General features: G+C 36.3%; 1 protein-coding gene across 5 annotated transcripts in view; it reads left to right on the top strand.

The window, feature by feature from the left end:
- WDSUB1 (WD repeat, sterile alpha motif and U-box domain containing 1) overlaps window positions 1-14,242 on the top strand; it is a 58,388-nt gene extending 44,146 nt beyond the window's left edge. For 4 of the 5 annotated variants that reach the window (XM_025855622.2, XM_025855651.2, XM_025855640.2 and 1 more), the window contains one exon: window positions 14,065-14,242. In XM_025855622.2, coding sequence (XP_025711407.2) covers window positions 14,065-14,222 — 158 coding nt within the window. In that variant the 3' untranslated portion in view covers window positions 14,223-14,242. Of the gene's footprint in view, window positions 1-2,244; window positions 2,287-14,064 lie in introns of all 5 variants that reach the window. The other variant, XM_073883771.1, reaches the window with a different exon arrangement.
- Window positions 14,243-14,798: the final 556 nt, after the last annotated feature.

Consider the following 14,798-nt stretch of genomic DNA (forward strand, 5'->3'; position numbering starts at 1 on the left):
TATTTTGGTAATATAAAAATACATAAAATCATTTTATCAGTTTTTGAGTATACAGTTCAGTGGTATTGAATTTGACTATTCCGGATACCTCATATAAGGAGAATCATGGCAATATTTGTCCTTTTGTGTTGAATTACTTAGCATAGTATCTTCAGGATTCATCCACATTGTATCATGTGTCACAACTGGTTTCCTTTTTAAGGCTAAAAAATATTCCATTGTATGTTTATATCATACTTGGTATATACATCCAACCGTGGACATGTGGGTTTTTACCACCTTTGGATATAATGAATAATGCCACTGTGGATGTGGGTGTACAAATATCTGCTCAAGTCCCTGCCTTCAGTTCTTTTGGGGTATATACCCAGCAGTTGAATTGTCTGGTCATATAGTAATTCTGTATTTAATTTTTTGAGGAATCACCGTACCATGTCCACAGTGGCTGCACCATTTTACATTCCCACCAGCAGTTCACAAGACTTCCAATTTTTCTACATCCTTGCCCGTACTTACTATTTTCTTGTTTTTGTTTTGTTTTATAATAGTCATCCTGATGGGTGTGAGGTAGTATCTCATTTGGATTTTGTGTGTGTGGGGGGGGTGTGTGTATGTTTAAGATTTTATTTATTTGACAGACAGCAAGAGAGGGAACACAAGCAGGGGGAGTGGGAGGGGTTAAGCAGGCTTCCCGCTGAGCAGGGAGCCCAATGCGGGGCTCGATCCCAGGAGCCTGGGATCATGACGTGAATGAGCCGAAGGCAGATGCTTAACGACTGAGCCACCCAGGTGCCCCTCATTTGGATTTTGATTGGCATTTCCCTAATGACTAGGATGTTGAATGTCTTAGCTACTTCTTGGCCATTTATATTTCTTCTTTGGAGAAATATCTATGTAAGTCCTTTACCATTTTTCAATCTGTTTTTTTGTTGTTGAGATATAGGAGTTCTTTATATATTCTGGATATACCTTATCAGGTATGATTTACAAGTATATCTCCCATTCCACAGGTTGCCTTTTCACTCTGTTATGGGGCGCTTTGATACACAAAAGTTAATTTTGATGAAGTCCAGTTTTTTTCTTTTATTGCATGTGCTTTTGGGGTCATATTCATAGGAATCATTACCAAATCCAATGTCATGAAGCATTGCCCCTATGTTTCTTCTAAGTGTTTTATTTAGTTTCTACATTTAGGTTTTTGTTCCATTTTGAGTTAATCTTTGTATATCGTGTACTTATCCTTTTGTATGCAGATATCCACTTCGCCAGCACCATTTGTTAGAGAGACTGTTCTTTCCTCCATTGAATGGTCTTGGCACCCTTGTTGAAAACACTAGGCTATATACGTGGGGGGTTATTTCTCTCTGTATGCTATTGGTCTGCATAGCTGCCTTTATGCCAGTACCACACTGTTTTGGTTACTGTGGCTTCATCTATAGTAACTTTTGAAATCAGGAAATGTGAGTCTTCCAACTTTTTCTTTGAGATTGTTTTGGCTCTTCAGGATCTCTTGCAACTCCATATGAATTTTAGGATGGATTTTTCTATTTCTACAAAAAATGTCCTTGGCATTTTGAGAGGGATTGTGATGGAAATCACATGGACTCTTTAATTGCTTTGGGTAGGATGGGAATTTTAATAACCATTGTCTTCTAATGCATGAACACAGAATGTCTTTCCTTTGTGTCTTTAATTTCTTACAGCGATGTTCTATCGTTTTCAACATGCAAGTCTTTTATCTCCTTAAGTTTATGACTAAGTATTCTTTTTGATGCTATTTGTAATTGGAATTATCCTAATTTCCTTTTTGGATTCTTCAGTGTATAGAACCACAGCTGATTTTTTTATGTTGATTTTGTATCTTGCAACTTTGCTGAATTGATTTTAGAACTTTTTTTGTGGCATCTCTGGGGTTTGAATTCTTCACTGACTGCTGGATTTGATATGCTAATATTTTCAGTATTTTTGTATCTGTGTTCATAAGGGATATTGGAGTTTTCTTTGTAGGAGAGTTTCTTTGTAGGAGATTTGAATTATGAATTCAAATACAGCTTTTAATAGATTACTTCACCAAATTAGGTTTCTGAGTATTCGCTCTTCTTGGAGGTTTGCATTTTCAATTACTTTTAAAATATTCTTGTTGGCATCATTTTAATGTATTTTGTGTTGAATTGTATCATGTTTTAATCTTGATTCTCTTTTTGTTCATAATTGCATGGTATTTTTCTTTCAATCTATTTTTAGAACAGTGTACATCTTGGATTTTCACATAATCTTTCACCACAGGTAACGCATTTCCTAACTTTTAACATTATAGATGAATAAAAATGTTCTTCTGATTAAAGTTTATCTAAATTGAATCATAAACTAAGTCTTTTTTGGGCCTAGCTTCTTGCCTTAAGCATGCTTTGTGTAATTTATCCATGTCGTTGTACAAAGCAGTAATTTGTTAAATTTTTATGTGTGAATATACTACAAATGATCCATTCGATCATTATTGGCTGCCATGAACCTTAATCATCTTCTTTGGTGAACACACATGTGCATTGCTTTTGGGTATATTCCACAGAGTAGATATGTACAGGCTGTTACCCAGAGTGGTTGAAACAGCTTATACCCCACCCCCTCCAGCAGCGTATAAGAATTCTAGTTGCTCCCTAGCCTTACTTATATTTAGTATTGCCTCTTTCATTTTAGCCTTTATGATTTTGATTGAAGCAATTGAAGATTCACATGCAGTTCTAAAAAATAACAGATCCTGTACACTTTGCCCAGTTCTGCTGCCAGCATTTTGCAAAATGATACAATATCACAACTAGGATATGGACACTGATGCAGTCTACAACTTATTTCGATTTCTCCAGTTCCATGCATGTGTTGTAAATTCTACAAGTTTGTCCCTTTTGGAAGGTTGAGCATCAGCCACCAATCAAGACAGAATAGTTCCAAACCTACAAACCAGCTTTTGCCTTTTTATAGTTAGATGTCCTCCAGACCTCATCTGTCCTCCATTTCTAAAAGCTGTCATTTCAAAAGTATTATATGAATGGAATCATACAGTAAATAACATTTTGGGATTAGCTTTTTTCCACATAGTATAATCCAGGGAGAGTTGCCATCTTTTTATTTTTAGTCTTCCTGTATTACTTTTAGAGGTGTTCCCTGTGGAAAACATACATACAGTTGAAGTTGAATTTTTAAAAAAAATCTGTCCTCAGGATGCCTGGCTGGCTCAGTCGGTAGACCCTGCTAGTCTTGATCTCGGGGTTGTGAGTTCGAGCCCCACCTTGGGTGTAGAAATTAAAGATGAAGAATTTTTTTATACAATTTAATAGAATTGAACTGATTTCTGTCTATTGTGATTGATCTATCTGGGCTAATTCCTTCCCACATGTTTCCATTTGATTTCACTTTCTTTTAGCTCTTTGCTCCTTCTTTGCTGAATTTTTCCGAATTGATTACATGTCCTTTTTGGCTTTTTCTCCCCCTGGTGTTTCAGAGCCCTCTACACCGTGTATCTGTTAAACTGCCTTCGAAGCATTCTTACACAGTATTTTTATTCATCTATCCTTTATAAAAAGCAGCATGTGTTTGGTGAGAAGCAATAGGGAAACACAAGATTTTGAAAATGTGGAGGCTTCTTCTTTTTCTGATATAGCCTTCCAGATATTTTTATTTTATTCTGTGACAAAGGGATATGATATGAACTTTAAAAATTCAATTTACTTAACATATCAGTATTTGTCAGTATGCTTGGAACTACTGCAGTCACAACTACAGAACAGTATTTCATGGTATGAACGTGCCATAAATTAACTCACACTCTGTTGATGGACGTCTTTTTCCAAGTAATTCTGCAAAAGAAAATCCTCAGTCATGTAGTATATACACAGGTACACTAGATAAAATCTTAATACTGATAGGTACTGCCCTATTTTTAAATTTTTAGTTTGAATTATACTTATCTTTTTAAAAATTGGCTTCCCCAATTTTTGCCCATTCAGACCTCCAGATAAATTTTAGGATCATCTTGTTATACTACAAAAGAAAATCTAATTGATATTTTGATTCAAATTACAGAAAATCTAAAAAACTTAATTTGGAGTTGGAGGAGTAGAAATGAAAACTTTACACTAGTCAGGTGTCCCATCATCTTATGGCTTTCAAGTCTGTTCTGAACATTTAAGTATGTTAATTAATTTAGGTAGCTTTGTAAAAAAAAAAAAAAAATCAGTGTTCACACTTGTCATTTCAAAAGTGAAAAAAGCTAATAAACCCTATCTGACCATTTTGCTTTTTCTCTAAAGTGTTTCATCTCAATTATATAGAGAGAACATACTGTGGCATTTGTTGCTGTGCAAGTATAATGTCAGTTTAATTCCGATTTTTTTGTTTCAAACAGTTTTTCTTTGGTAGTTTTAATTCTTGTCCAGGGTGCATAGTGCTTCTTGAATGGAATTCTGTGCCTTTTATCAATTTTGGAAAACTTTCGGCCATTCTCATTCTATATACCTTATCTCTTCAGCCTTTCTAGGTAATTTTCTCAGACCTACCTCTCAGTCCTCTAACCACTGTTTAACCTTTCCATTGACATTGCTTCAAAATTTCAATGTCAGTAGTTTTTCATTTCTGGATATCTGATTTAGCCTGGAGTTTAAAGGCAGATTCTGGAGCCAGCCTGCTTGGGTCACTCCAAGGTCAAATAGGTAGGGAGTTATTCAGGCCATACATCAGTTTCTTCATAAGAGTGTTGTGCAGATTAAATGAATATAGGTAACAGTGCTTTGGAACAGTAATTATAGATTCATATTTTAGAAATATTCAGAGGTTATATCTATTTTCATTTTCTGAGGTTTGTGCAGTCCTAAATCTGCTCTTTGTTGTCTGTGAGTGTTCACCTTCGGTCGAGTATTACCTGTGGAATTTCAGTGCAGGAAGAGGGCATATAGCTACAGAGAGGTGCTGGGCTGGCTTTGTCCATTTCCCAGGACAACAGGGGTACTGAGCAAGTTTTTTTCTTGGACAAAGATAATATAAATTTAGAGCCCAGGCCAGTGAGCTAATATTTTTCACTTGAACCTTTCAAAAGGGTGAAGCCATTTGAACCTGGAAGTCAGCTATACATGTAAAAAGATGTTTCTTTTAGTCACATTTCTAAGTATAATATAGCAAGAAATTTGGGGGTTTAATCTGCTTGTTACCAGAAATGGAAGTCTAAGAAACAAATCTTGTAATAGGTATCATTTCTTTGGTATTTTACCAGAACCTGTGCATCTGAGTATATTATTAAATATTGTTTACTAGCTAGAACTAGCTGCTGGTACAGTTCTTGATTTGTCCACTCATTATCTTGGTTTATAGCAAAAGTCAAATGGTACTGTTTGGACAAATATTTTTTATTGAAGGATTTAAAAACAAGCAAACTTACCAGTTACTACTGAATGTGTACTATATATTCTGTCATTTTTCTCCCCTGGTACCACCTTTGATTTAAATAAGCCAACTCCAGTTGTAGTAACTTCATGCATGAATTTTTCAAAGAAAACAGGAGTGTCATTTTTAGTTATAATAATGCGTCAGTGCCTTTTCTTTTATACATGAAAGGCTCTGTGTATGGGAAGGTGGGGAGGAGTCTTTGCTTTGTAGCTCTGATAATTAATCCCTCATACTGCTCTGGAATGAGCCTTAGTAGTGTGAAACCTTATATATCATTAGCAATGCTCTAGATCCAATCCAAATTCCTGCTTTTCCTGTTTACCAAATATTTGTTACCAGCCGAAAACTGTTATTTATTCTACAGAATCACTATTTTATACCATGAAAAGCTGATATTGAAGTTTATGTAAACTATGGCCAGTGTAACTGACTTTGTTATAGTAGGAAACCTGCACCTCCATAGACTAAATGATTTGACATTTTATTCACTATCACCACCCAAGAAACTAACAATCCATAAGCAGGGAGGGAAAAATTATTCACTTACGGGAATTCAGTTAAAGGTGACAAAACATACATTAAAAATGAGAGTAGAGAATATGAAAAATTGAATACATTCACTGATTATTAACTGATGAAAAGCCTATTTGAAGTTTTGAGTATGTTCTTGGTCGCTTTTAAAGATTTTATTTATTCAAGAGAGGGACAAGCAGACTCCGCACTGAGCAGGGAGCCTGATGCAGGGCTCAGTCCCAGGACACTGGGATCATGACCTGAACTGAAGGCAGACACTCAACTGAGCCACCCAGACACCCCTCTTCATCTCTTTTTAAAAGATACTAGGGTAGGGGTGCCTGGGTGGCTCAGATGGTTGAGCATCTGCCTTCAGCTCGGGTCATGATCCCAGGGTCCTGGGATAAAGCCCCGCATCGGGCTCCTGGCTCAGCGGGGAGCCTGCTTCTCTCTCTCTCTGTCTCAAAAGATACTAGGGTAAAGGTAACCAGCATTAAAATTGATGAAACCAGCTCCTACAGTGAAAGTTTGTGATATATAAAAAATACAGTTTGGTTTTAACTCATCACTAAAGAGAAAAAAGATTTGAGATTAGCTAACAAAGCACAGTCCAACCTAAAGGATTCAGACAGGCTAGAAATAAAAGGACAGGCATGAAGAAGGGTTACATACATGTCTGTAAGAATAAAATTCTGACCAAAAAAAATTTTTTAAGACACAGGAAAATACTATGTACTACTAAAGACCACAATTCTCAGGGAAGGTAGCTACTACTAGCTATGCAGTCTCAAACACAGCAACAACTTTCATAAAGCAGAAATGTACCAAACCCTGAATGTTCAAAATAGATATTACACTTTTTTGAAAACATATGGGACATTCATAAATATTAACTGTACTTAAGTACCCAGCACTGACACAAACAGCATTACCTCACCACAATGGAATGTAACTAAGAAATAACAAAAGTGGGCCCCTTTCACCTGGAAGGTCAAAAACATTCTATTATCAGATTTATCTAGCCTGGTGGCAAATGAATTAACTATTGAATTCATAATATTCCACACAGTAATAATATTAACATGGACATCATTTATCAGTAATAGGCCAGTGTGATGGTAATAGAAGATTAAGGTTCATTTTACTCAACTTTGAGTATATTTTCTTACTCAAGCTATTCTTAAAATGGAACAGTAAGACAAATCATCCAATTAAAAGATAGGCAAAGGATTTGAATAGACCTTTCTCCATAAGAGATATACAGATGCCCAGTAAGCACTAGAAAAGATGTCCAGTATCATCATGGAAATGAAAATCAAAACCACATTGAGATATCACTTGATACCTACTAGGAAGACTAGAATCTAACATGTGTTAGAAGGATTTGCATAAATATTGCCAGTGGAAATGTAAATTGGTACAGCTGCTGTTGAAAATAGTTTGGCAGTTCCTCAAAAAGCTAAACATAGTTACCATGTGATGTAGCATTTGTACTCCTAGATATATATCCAAGAGAATTGAAAATATTCATCCAAAAAGTTGTACATGTATGCTCATAGTCTTACTGGTAAGAGCCAGAAAGTGGAAATAACCCAAATGTCCCATCACTGAATGAATAAAATGCGGTATATCCATACAATGGAATATTAATCAGCTATAAGAAGGAACAAATACTTATACATGCTACGTGGATGAACCTTGGAAACACTATGTTAAGTGAAAGCAGACACCAAAGGCCACACAGATTCTGTTCGTAGGAAGTGTTCAGAATAGGCAAATCTACAGAGAAAGATTTGTGGTTGCCAGGAGAGGGGAGAGTGAATGCTAAGGGGTATAGGGTTTCTTTATGGAGTGATGAAAATGTTTTGAAATTAGTGTAATTCAGAGTGGTACAACCATCACCATTAATAATCTGAATTGTATACTAAAAGGTAGATTTTATGTCAGCTGTATCTCAAAAGAAAAAGGCACTAACGGCATGTGCAGAAATCTTCTACCATCTCTAGGACTCTGGGAAACAAAAGGAAGTTACGGTCCTCAGAACCTCACATGGGTCTCCAAGAACCAGAATCCAGGCCTTTAAGAAAGGGTGGCCACCGGCTGGTGCCTCTAAAGGGGAAAGGATAAGACACTTGGAGCAGTACCTACAATGAAGCAAGCCAAAAATCTGCAGAGTATAACCAACTACCCCTGCCAGATAAAGGGCCAGGGCTAGGCACAACACTGGTAGGAGCCTTCACTGTTTTTGTCGCCTTCTAGAGGAATCCAATTGCAAGATCTAACAAGGAGCCAACTGGTAAAGCAGAAATGTGGTTTGCGTTATCCTGGCTCCAGCATGCGGAGTCCTCAGTATCATGCATGAATTTAGAGCTGAGAGACAATAGCTTAATTAAGTCTAACCAGCATTTAGCAAGTCAAATCAAAGAGGAATCAGTAGCCTTCATGTGTAAATGTATATGTAAACAAAAGCAGTTAAAAGATATAACATTGCCACAACATGGGATTAAGAGGGTATTATGCTAAGACAGAGGACAAATACTATATGATTTCACTTATATGTGGAATTTAAAAAAAATGAACAAAAAGCAGAAACAGACCCACACATACAGAGAATAAACTGGTAATTGCCAAAAGGGAGGGTGGGTAGGGGAATGGGCAAAATGGGTGAAGGGGGAGCAGGAGATAGGCTTCCACTTACGGAGTAAGTCAGGGGCATAAAAGCACAGCATAGGGAACATGGTCAGGGTACTGAAGAGCTTTGTATGGTGACAGACGGGCGCTACGTGCCTGTGAGCAGAGCACAGTATAGACTTAGCGAATCACTGTGTTGTACACCCAAAACTAACATCATGTGCCAACTGCAGTTTAAAAAAGAATGTACGACAGAGGACTTAATGTGCCAGACAGTCGTGAAGAAAACAAAGAACATCCCTGCAAAGTAAACTTGGAACAAATGGAGAGCACACCATGACAATAGGAAGAAGATATGATGTCCGCAAGATGTCACTATTAGATTTTTTCCTAGTGATACAGAAGATGATGATTAGGTTCCATTGGAAAGACCACACAACAAATAATCTAGAAAATGAAAAGGAGGAGTGTCACTAGCCCTATCAAATATCAGAACATGTTTGAAGCCTTTATAAACAACACAGAGTGGGATTGGCACATGAATAGACACAACAACAGGAAAAAAAATTTTTTAAATACAGAAATTGATCCAAGTGCACTTGGAAATTTAGTGAATGATAAAAATGGCATATGTTGTCAGTGGTAACAAATATTCAAAAAGTGGTATTCTCACAACTAATAGCCGTATGGAAAAGGGTTAACACTGCCTTCATCTCTTATACTGTGCATCTAAATTCCAAATGGATTAGAGAGAAACAAAGTCCTAGAAGGAAATATAAATTCCTTGATAATCTGGAAATGGGGACACTTCCTAACCTGGACTCAAAATCCAAGAGAAATGTGCAGAAGACTAATGAAGTGTTTATATTCCAAAGATATAAAAAATATTCAGGGAATACCAATCCTCAAAAAACTAGGCAAAGAGGGAGCACTTCCAAACTCATTTTACAAGAACGGCATTACCCTGATAATAAAACCAGACAAGAACACAAGAAAGTTATGGACCAATATCCCTAATGAACAAAGATGTAAAATTCCTCAGGTTTAGCAAACCAAATTCAGTACATTAAAAGGATTACATACAATGATCAAATGGGACTTATTCCAAGGCTGCAAGGATGGTTCAGCCTCTGTAAATCAACATGATATACCACATTAACAAAAACAAGGATAAAAATCCTATCTTCAATTGATGCACAAAAAGCCTCTGACAAAATTCAACATCCATTTATGATAAAAGCCCTCAACAAAATGGGTATAGAGGTAATGTACCTCAACATAAGGCTATATATGACAAGCCCACAGCTAACATCAATGTCAGCAGTGAAAAGCTGACATCTTTCCCAATAAGATTAGGAACAAGACAAGAGAACCTACTTTCCTCACTTTTACTCAACATAGTATTGGAGGGGCGCCTGGGTGGCTCAGTCGTTAAGCGTCTGCCTTCGGCTCTGGTCATGATCCCAGGGTCCTGTTCTCCCTCTCCCACTCCTCCTGCTTGTGTTCCCTCTCTCACTGTGTCTCTCCCTGTCAAAAAAATAAAATCTTAAAAAAGAAACCCAAAACAAAACATAGTATTGGAAGTTCTAGCCTCAGAAGTTAGGCAAAAAAAAAAAAAAAAAGTAAAATACATCCAACTTGGAAAGGAAGTGGTAAAACTATTTGCAGATGACATGTTTTTATATAGGAAAAACTGTAAAGACTCCACAAAAAAACCTTTTAGAACTAATCAACAAATTCAGTAAAAGTTGCAAGATACAAAGTTAATACACAGGAATTTGTTGTATTTCTGTATACTAGTAACAAGCTCTCAGAGAAATTAATACTCCCATTTACAACTGCATCACAAAGAATAAAATACCTAGGAATAAATTTAACCAAGGAGGTTAAAAAAAAAAAAAACCTGTACACTGAAAACTGGAATACATTGAGAAAAGAAACTGAAGAATACACAAAGAAATGGAAAGACATGGATTGAAAGAATATTGTTAAAATATCCATACTCCCCAAAGCAATCTACAGATTCAGTGAAATCCCTGTCAAAATCCCAGTGGCATTTTTCACAAAAAAAGAGCAAATTTGTATGGAATCACAGAAGACCCTGAATAGCCAAAGCAATCTTAACAAAAAAAGCAGGAGGCATCACAATTCCTGATTTCCAACTATATTACAAAGCTATAGTATTAAAAGAGTATGGTATTGGTGTATAAACAGATACAAACAGAATAGAGTGCCCAGAAATAAACCCACACATACATGATCAATTAATCTACAACAAAGGAATGAGGAATATACAATAGGGAAAGGCCTCTTCAATAAATGGTGCTGAGAAAACAGCCATTTGCAAAAGAAAGAATTGGGATCACTATCTTACACCATATACAAAAATTAACTCAGAATGGATTAAAGACATGTAGGACATGAAACCAAAAAACTTCTAGGAGAAAACATAGGTGGTAAGCCCTTTGACGTCTGTCTTGGCAATGATCTTTTTGATGTAACTCTAAAAGCAAAGGCAACAAAAGCAAAAGTAAGTGGGACTACATCAAACTAAAAAGCTTCTGCACAAAAGAAACCATCAGCAAAGTGAAAAGGCAGCTTATGAAATGGGAAAGAGTATTTGCAAATCACACATCTGATAAGGGTTAATGTCCAAAATATATAAAGAACTGTAACTCGATAGAAAAAAGACAGAGGATCTGAATGTACATTTTTCCAAAGATTACATATAGTCAACAAGTACATGAAAAGGTGCTCAACATTACTAATCATCAGGGAACTACAAAACCACAATGAGCCGTCACCTTGTAATAACTGTTAGAAATGGTTATTATATATAAAAAAGTGTTGGTGACAATTTGGAGAAAAGGGAACCCTTACATGCTGTTTGGTGGGAACGTAAAATGGTGCAACCACTATGGCAAACAATATGGAGATTCCTCAGATTAAAAATAGAACTACCTTGTGATCCAGCAATTCCCCTACTGGGTATTTATTCAAAGGAAGCAAAATCACTAACTTGAAAAGATATCTGTACCCCCCCCATTCATTGCCTGGATTTATTAATAGCCAAGACATAGAAACAACCCAAGTGTCCATCAGTGGCTGAAGGCATAAAGAAAATATATACGTGTGCAGTGGAATATAATTCAGCCACAATAAAGGAAATCCTGACATTTGTGCCATCGTGGATAGACCTTGAGGACATTGTGCTACATAAAATAAGTCAGAGAAAGATAAATACCCTATGATCTCTCTCACATGTGGCATCTAAGACAAAACATTGAACTCATGGATACAGAGAACAGATTGGTGGTTGCCAGAGGCAGAGGGTGGGGGAATGGACCAAAGTGTGCAGGTAGTCAATAGATAAAAACTTCCAGTCATGAAATTAGTCTTAGAGATACAGTGTTCAGCATGGTGACTATAGCCAGCAATGTATATTAGAAAGTTGCTAAGAGATTTTAATTGAAATCTAGATGCAGTTAGTTTGAGGCATACACCACAGTGACTCAGCAAGGCTATATATTATGCTGTGCTCACCGGCAGCGTAGCCCCCTCCATCTCCATACAACGCTCTTATAAGACCATTGACCGTATTCCCCGTGCTGTACCTTTCATCCCCAGGACTTAGTCATTCCATACCTCCCTCTCCCCCTTTACCCCTGGAAGAAATCTTACAAGTCTCCCATCACAAGAAAAAGGAAAAATTCGTAATTATGTGTGGTGATGCATGTTTATGAGACCTATTGTGATCATTTCACAGTATAGCGAAGAATTATGTTGTGCATCTGAAACTAGTATGTCAATTATATCTCAGTGTTTAAAAAGGAAAAAATCTAAGGGCAGCCTAAAGGAAAAATGGGCCAAAAATAGTAACAGTTCAGAGGAAAAAGAGAAACAAATGGCTCTTAAACATATATATATATATAAAATTCTGTCTTCCTCAAAATAAAGCTACCTGAAACTATAAACTATAGTTTATAAACTATAAACTACCAAAACTATAGCATTGTTCATGAGAGACTGGTAAACATCCAGTTTGACAACATATTCTCTTGGTGAAGCTCTTCAGGAAAAAAAAAAAAAAGCATTCATTAGTATGACCAGTAGGAATAAAAATGGTAGAATTCCTATGGAAGTATTGGCATATCTAGCAAAATTATACTCTTTAATGCAGCAGCCCTACTTCTGGAATCTCCCCCAAAATAAGACTGTCCATTGCAACACTATTTGTAAAAGGGAAAGACTGGAAACAACCGAGATGTCCATCCATACATCCATACAGTGGACTGCTCGGGGGGGGGGGGGGGGGGGGGAATAAAGGGTGTAAAGCAGGCGCAAAATAGCGTACAGTGTGCTAGCTCTTGTGTAAGAATGTGCATGCACTGTGTTTACACATGCTTATATTTTCAAGAAGAAACAAAAGGATAAAAATGTACATAGTTACCTGTATGGGATGGGAGGGAACCCGTGTTGGACAGAGACAGAATAGACTCCCCTGTATGTACTTTGTTTTACAGCTTTTACTTTGCAGTCACTTCAGTGTTTTACAGAATTAAATCATGCAAAACAAACCGATCTAAAAATTGAGAGGATAAAAAAGGGAAGCAAATTAACACACTTACATGTCAAGTTGGTAACATAATCAAACGGAAGAATTTTTTTCCAAGTGATTTTCATCAAACACAGTATTTCAGTTAGAAAACCCTAGTGGATCTATTCTTGGTGACACAAAGAGCCAGAAAGAAATCTTAAATTTCTTTCACAGTCTGTGTTAGTAATGTATTGACACTGTTAGTTTGAAACTGTTGTATGCATTGTAAATTAAAGCAAATAAATGTGTAATCAGGAACTAAGATTTTCAGTTTAAAGAGCAAAGAGAAAAAAATGAAGCAAAAACGCCAATCTTTGTATGTGCAAAGAATTTTGCACAAACGTGTATTAACAAACCTTAGCCCATAGCATTTTTTTATCATGTCCCTTTACTGTCAAGTCCTTAGTGGGCTGAGTTCTATAATCTCTTGGTATCCATTTCCCTCAGTTTCCAGTATGTCAGAAATTTTGCTGAGGTATTCCTAAGGCTCTTTTCATCTTTAGCCATATTACTTTGCACACACAGCTAACCATTCTAATAAGGCAGTTTATCTTCACAACCACTCTCCTCTACCTGGCTTTTCCTTTCTTCCTTTCTGCTACATCTGAATTTTGGACACAGTCCTTTGTTATAGTATTTGTGTTCAAAATTATCAGTAAAATGTTGACACTGTTCCAGGTAATTTGTGCAATCTCAGTGCATCTTGTAGGGCAGAATTTAAGGTGTTGTGGCAGAAGTATTTTAGGAGTATTGATACAAGACCACCACTTAAATCACAACAAAGGCCCTCGCAGTGGAGTGGGTATATTCAACTCCTTTTGGTAATCCCAATCTCCCTTTCCTACACTGCAAATAATTTGTGTGTGTGTGTGTGGTTTTTTTTTTAGATGGCTATTCATATGAAAAGGAAGCAATGGAAAACTGGATCAGCAAAAAGAAACGTACAAGCCCCATGACGAATCTCCTTCTCCCTTCAATGGTACTGACACCAAACAGGACTCTGAAAATGGCCATCAGCCGATGGCTAGAGACACATCAGAAATAAAATTGTTTATATTGTTTATATTCTTCAGTGATCTCATTTGAATGATTTAAAGGTAAATATTAATCATATTATTAAAAGCAAAACAGGAGAAAAGTGAATTTAGCTACCTATAAAGACTTTTTCTTTAAATCATATGGACTAAGTAACATATCTGACTTCTTTTCTATTTTTACTATAAAAGCCTTTTTGTATTAGTGAAAGAAATCTTAACCTGTAGAAAAATAAAGTTTCACTTTGACTTAAAATTCCAATGCTCACATTCTTGCTCGATAAAGATTATATTCTCATTACAACTAAAGATCAGAATAATCAACATAACATTGAAATCCTAGTTAATTAAAGCCATTAATTTGGTAACTCTTTGGAATCCTTTTAAAGAGAATTTGTAGCAAAATATTTTATGACTAAATTGAGAAAACCATTTTGAAATGTTTAATGAGCAATTTTGTTGGATTCTAAATTTTCAAGGTGGTAATGATTTTTCCCCACAGTCCAAACCTGTGTAGAAGTTAGATGGAATAAATTAGCATGAATGTGTCAAGTTGGCTTTGTTGAAATATAGCAGCAAACCAGCCT

The sequence above is a fragment of the Callorhinus ursinus genome, unplaced genomic scaffold (assembly GCF_003265705.2).
Source record: "Callorhinus ursinus isolate GAN/ISIS: 27379988/994484 unplaced genomic scaffold, GSC_fseal_2.0 scaffold2, whole genome shotgun sequence".
Lineage (NCBI taxonomy): Eukaryota > Metazoa > Chordata > Mammalia > Carnivora > Otariidae > Callorhinus > Callorhinus ursinus.